General features: G+C 38.1%; 1 protein-coding gene across 2 annotated transcripts in view; it reads left to right on the top strand.

Moving 5' to 3' along the window:
- Window positions 1-6,000, top strand: part of DHX57 (DEAH-box helicase 57) — a 44,460-nt gene that overhangs the window by 14,252 nt on the left and 24,208 nt on the right. For both annotated transcript variants that reach the window (XR_001512562.1, XM_006755925.2), the window contains exons 9-11: window positions 1,288-1,412; window positions 3,307-3,440; window positions 4,576-4,630. Coding sequence is in view for 1 of the 2 variants with exons in the window: in XM_006755925.2 (XP_006755988.1) it covers window positions 1,288-1,412; window positions 3,307-3,440; window positions 4,576-4,630 (314 nt within the window). In the remaining variant the exon portion in view is untranslated. The remainder of the gene's footprint in view (window positions 1-1,287; window positions 1,413-3,306; window positions 3,441-4,575; window positions 4,631-6,000) is intronic.

The raw sequence follows: 6,000 nt of genomic DNA, 5'->3' as shown, positions 1-6,000 counted from the left end.
AGCCAGTCTTCCTGTGGTTCTGCACAATGTCCGTTGCGTCTTTTAGTTGTATTTTGAAGTGGTTGTTCGAGGCAGCTAACTCCAGTGTTTACCTATGCCGCCATCTTGGAGAGAAGGAAATACTGATGAGAGAGAATCATTGATTGGCTTCCTCCTGCACGCCCCACACTCGGGATTGAGCCTGAAACCCGGGCATGTGCCTTCATCGGAAATCAAACCAAGACCTTTTGGTTCATAGCTCAATGCTCAACCACTGAGCCACGCTGGCAGGGCAAAGAGCTTTTATTCTTTATTGGCAGAAGTGATCTAGGGAATTAATCCATTTGTTGAATAAGGAATGGACAAATTCAGAATTGATTTTATCACTCACTATTGTTTTTATGTTTAATAATATTTTCTAAATGCTTTTTATGAGTCCTAAACTTAAACTTTTTTTGTTGTTTTTGTTAATCCTCAACCGGGGATATTTTTCCCATTGATTTATTTTTTAATCCTCACCTGAGGATATTTTTCCATTGATTTTTTAGCTGAGTTACCCAGTAAGGGAGATGATCATCTATGCCAGTGGTTCTCAACCTTGGCTGCACGTTAGCATCACCTGGAATGCCTATATCTCAATTATATAGTACAGCTTGTACTATTATTTGAGATAAATGACTACGAGATATCAATCTTCCAACAATATTGACTGGCCAACCTATAGAAGACAAGATGGTAGAACTCCCATTGCATTAAAATCACTACTGTAAATATCTTTCCTGAAGAAATAGTAAGTGGATGTCTTTGAAGTTGTAATCAGTATCTTTCACTTCTGATGAGTCTTTTAATCCTCACCCAAGGATATTTTTCCGTTGATTTTTAGAGTGGAAGAAACATCAGTGTGAGAAAAACATCAATTGGTTGCCTCCTGCATGAGCCCTGACCAGGGCCCAGGCAGGGGAGGAGCCTGCAACTGAGGTACATGCCCTTGACCAGAATTGAACCCGGGACCCTTCAGTCCAACAGGCAGACACTCTATCCACTGAGCCAAACTGGCTAGGGCTCCCATTGATTTTTTTTTAACCACTGAGTCACACCAGCCAGGGCCTAAAGTTAAAATTTTGATATGAAGTAGAAAAGCTTTTATTGTCACCAGCAAGAAACTGCACTTAGTATGGTTTCATATTAAATGGAATTGCTATTGTTTTCAATATTTTTTATCCCTATCCATTCACAATGTCTTTGCCAGTTAAAATGTTTCCTTTTCAAAAATGTCATGAATGCTTTCTCTGCCCTTTTGCATGCCAGTCCTCAGCCACCAGGCTGCTATACTGCACCACAGGAGTGCTGCTGAGAAGGCTCGAAGGAGACACAGCCCTGCAAGGAGTCACCCATATCATTGTTGATGAAGTCCATGAGAGGACAGAAGAAAGGTAAACAAAGGCTTTCCAAATGCATACATACCCACACAATATATGAAGACATGACTGAAAGCATTTTATTCTGCTTCCAATTCAGTTTCTTAGCGTGAGTAAAGGTAACTTGGCAAGAGAAGGCCCAAGTCATAGAACAGGAACTGCTTTTCTGGCCCCAGGGTCAATAATACTAAAAATGCTAGGAGAGCACATGTTCATCACTAAAAGAGTCACCCTATTGTCCTGGCCGGTCTGGCTCAGTTGGTTGGCCGCTGTCCCGTGCACCGAAAGGTTGCCAGTTCAATTCCTGGTCAGGGCACATGCCTGGGTTGTGGTCTCGATCCCTAGTCGGGGCATCCGACCAATGTTCACGTTGATGCTTTTCTCTCTCCCTTCCTCTTTCTTTAAAAAATCAGTTAAAAATTAGTAAGAAAAAAAGAGTCATCCTGTTACATGGACATTATGTAATAAGTGATAACTTAACACCCTCCTGGTGTCATGCTGAGCTGAGCACTGTACTTAGCAGAAATAACAGATGTAAAGCATGCAGCAGCTGATGGACTTTGTTTGGTCAGTCATTCTGTCCTGACATCCATTTAGATGTTATAGTGAACAAATGTATATGGCTCTCCTTCATCTCTTATGGTCTGGTAGGAAAAGCAAATAATGAACAAGCAAACAAACAAATAAATAATTACAAATTGGAATAAGTACATGAAGGAATAAACAGGAAGCTGTGTTCAGGGGACAGACCAAGAAGATAGCCAGATATCATATGTCTGAAGAGACAACATTTAAATTAAAACCTAAAGTATGAGGAGTCCTATGTGACAAATGGGGGCAAGGCCAGCATTTGCAAAGACTTCAGTGGACTCCAAAACCTGGTGGAAAACCAGTGCAGCTGGTGTGTAGTGAGTAAGAGGGAGAGTAGTAGGACATGAGTGGTGGGGTACAGATCATGTCACATAGGGCCTTGTTAGTGAGGACATCGATGTCATTGAAGGATTGTGAGCAGAAGGGTAGCACAATCAGATTTACATTTGAACAGAATTATTGGTCTGCTGTATTGAGACTAGATTTCAAGGGGCAAGGGCTGGAGCAGGGAGAACAGTTAGGATATTGTTATTCTACAGAAAATATTGTTCTAAAACTTGAGCTTTATTTACTAATATTGCCATAGAAATGCTTTCATGTCAGTATCTAGAACTGTACCTTATTCCTTTTATCTGCCCTATGCTGTTCTACCGAATGGATGATATTGTTATATTAACCGTTTCTTGGTTGGTGGACATTCAGGTAGTTTCCATTGTTTTACTACTATAAACAATGCCATAATGAACGTCTTTGTATATGCGTGCCTCTTTATGTACACGCAGATATCAAGAAATAGAATTATCAAATGCAATGATAAATCCTACTGGTATTCTAATTGGTACTACACTAAATTTAGTTTATTTGGGGGATGTTGAGATATTTCTGTTTGTTTGTTAATCCTCACCAGAGGTTACTTTTCCTATTGATTTTTCTTTTTTTAGAGAGAGTGGAAAGGAGGGGGAGAAACAGAGAGAAAAACATCAGTGTGAGAGGGACACATCAACTGGTTCCTCCTGCACGCACCCCAACCAGGGCCAGGGATCGAACCTGCAACTGAGGTGCATGCCCTTGGCCAGGAATTGAACCTGTGACCCTTCGGTCCAGAGGCTGATGGTCTAACCACTGAACAAAACCAACTAGGACTGATACCTTTTTGATATTAAGTCTTCACATCTGGGAATATGACACATCTTTGTATAAACATTATAATTGTTTTCACATAGGTCTTAAACATTCCTTGCTCAAAATAAATCAAAAGTTATTAATTTTCATTCACTGAATTTGTTTGATCCTCAGGTGTTTCTTTTATTTCTTCTAGTGACTTCTTGCTGCTAGTTTTGAAGGACATTGTGTTGCAGAGACCAACGCTCCAAGTTATTCTGATGAGTGCAACTTTAAATGCTGAGCTCTTTTCAGAGTATTTCAGTTCCTGCCCAGTTATTACTATACCAGGTGACTAAAATACATCATTAAATATATATTCTTCTAATAAGCAAATGAAATTATTTTAAAGCTAAATTGAGACATAAATTTATAGGTATTTATTTCTCTTTCTAGAGAAGAAGTGATTAGTTTGTAACAAAATTATAAGCATGTAACAAAATTAATAAAGAGGCTACATTATGTCCATTTTCTGGGAGATTTTAATTTTGTATGTGCTATTTTGAAAAGTCCAGGTGCATTTCATTGTGTTTAATCTAAAAATGTGAATTTATAAGGGTATTCTGTCAGAAAGGAGAAAGTTGTATCTGTGAAGCGCATATCCGCTCATTGCTGGATTCTGCTAAATTTCTAGATATTGGTCCATTCTGAGAAAAAGTGAAGTTGGGTAGCTTGTGTCTTCTTATGGTGCTTTCACGGTTTCATTGTGGATTAATTTATCATCTACAACTCCTGTTTATCCTCCTGCAGTTGATTGCGAAGGAACAATTGGGAAGCACTGACTAATGAATATTAGTCTTGTTTGTTCTAGTTACAGAGAATTTTGAGAGTAGATTTAAAGAAGAAATTATATGGGGGCCAATGGGAGAAAAAGGGGACATATGTAATACTTTCAACAATAAAGAATTATTTAAAAAATGAAATAAACACTGACTTTAAAACCATTAAAAAAATAAAAATAAAGAAGAAATTATATGCTTGATCTCAAGTATAGTTGTTTAATCTTTAAAGGTCCCTGTGAGGGAACGGGAGGATAGGAAAAGCATAACAAATGGTTTTTAAAAGGCAAAAGGTTTATTAGCAAATAATCATCTTTTCACCTTTACACTTCTTCTTCACAAAACTGGAATCTTACCCCTTCCAATTTCTGTCATCAAAAGTTCTTTTTTCCCTGGGGACGGGGTGGAGGGCTCATTGGGGGTGGGGGACATCTTTCAACAATAAAGATAAATTTTAAAAATAATTAAAAAATAAGAAATTTTAAAAAATTTTTAAAATACTTTTAAGACCACAAAACAAATAGTACGTTATTGTGCTAAGCTTTGTTTTAAGAGAATTTTGCATATATAAATTACTTCAGGATAGCTCAACAGGTATTCTGAGGCTTTCCTATTTTATTTTACTATTGTCTATTTTGTTTTTCAAGGTCGTACTTTTCCTGTTGATCAGTTTTTTCTGGAAGATGCAATTGCTGTGACAAGGTAAGAAGACATTAATTAAGGTTTGGTGAAAGTCTTTGAAAACAGAATTATTATTTTACCTCAGAGTATTGGGTAACTAATACATGTGTTCTTATTTTCTAATATTTCTATTTGAGGATTTTGTTTTTCCCTTTCTTTCAGCAAATATTTATTATACAAATTATTTGCAATTTGCAGGTAGTATATTAAGAGTAATGACTCTTGAGCCCTAATGCAAACTATGGACTTGAGGTGATCATGATGTGTCCATGTAGATTCATCAGTTGTAACGAATGTATACTCTGGTGGGGGATGCTAACAGTGGGGTAGGCTATGCATGTTTTGGGGAGACAGGGTTTATGGGAAATCTCTGTGCCTTCTGCTCAATATTGTTCTGAACCTAAAAATTATCTTATTTTTTAAAATGATGAAGGACCAAAATGTATGGAGAATGTAACATGGAGAGAAAAATAGTACTGATTCTTCAGACAGACTGCCAGTATTTAAGTCCCTCTACTTACTAACTATAACATTAGTGAGTAGCTTAATCTCTCTATAACTCAGTTTAATTATATATAAAAGGGGTGCATTAATGGTAGCTGCTTCACAGGGTTGTTATGAAGATTAAATAATGAATTAATGCTTGGAGTTAATAGTTGCGAAGTGCTTAGACTGTGCTGGTAGGTACATAGCAAGTGCTTTGTAAATGTTAGCTGTTATTATCATGGTTCTACCCTCAAGAAGTTGCAGTATAGTTTGCGTATTAACATGTCCATATAATGTTAGTGCAGGGTGGAAAACGATAATGTCCACTGGGTATAGACTTCTCTCCTTTGTAAGCCCTGCATCCCCTTCCTACTCTTTAACCCTGAAGATTCCTCAGGGCTTTATCCTGGCACTGTTTCTTCTCACTATTAAACTCTTCCTTAGCTCTCGGAGGCTTGTGTGGTTCCAGTTGTCACCTGTGTGCCAGGAACTCCCCGATCAGTATCTTTATTCCCAATGCCTGAGCTCCAGAATAAAAACGCCCTGATGTCTGGCACCTGACATTCAACTCAGAATTTTTCTCCTTCTCCCTGCTCCTTTCCTTCCTAATAAACCTCCCTCTTAATTCTCTATTTATTTCATGGACCATATTCTCAAACCAAAAGTCCCAAAACTGGCTCTCAAACTTCAGTGTGCAGCAAACATACTTAAAACTGTTGTTTTCTGGGCCCTATTCCACTTCTATTGAATGTGAATCTCTGGGCAAAACATCTTTCAACTACTTTACCTGCCTCTATTCTCTCACTTCTTCAAATTCACTGCCTCCAGAATTATCTTCAAATAGAGCCAAGAGCATTCCAGTGTGTTCCCCACCAGACATAGGGCCGCGCCAGCAGCATCCTGGA

The sequence above is a fragment of the Myotis davidii genome, unplaced genomic scaffold (genome assembly GCF_000327345.1).
Source record: "Myotis davidii unplaced genomic scaffold, ASM32734v1 scaffold151, whole genome shotgun sequence".
In the NCBI taxonomy this organism is placed as follows: domain Eukaryota; kingdom Metazoa; phylum Chordata; class Mammalia; order Chiroptera; family Vespertilionidae; genus Myotis; species Myotis davidii.
The sequence above is the reverse complement of the archived record's forward strand: the minus strand, read 5'-3'. Positions and strand labels throughout refer to the sequence as shown.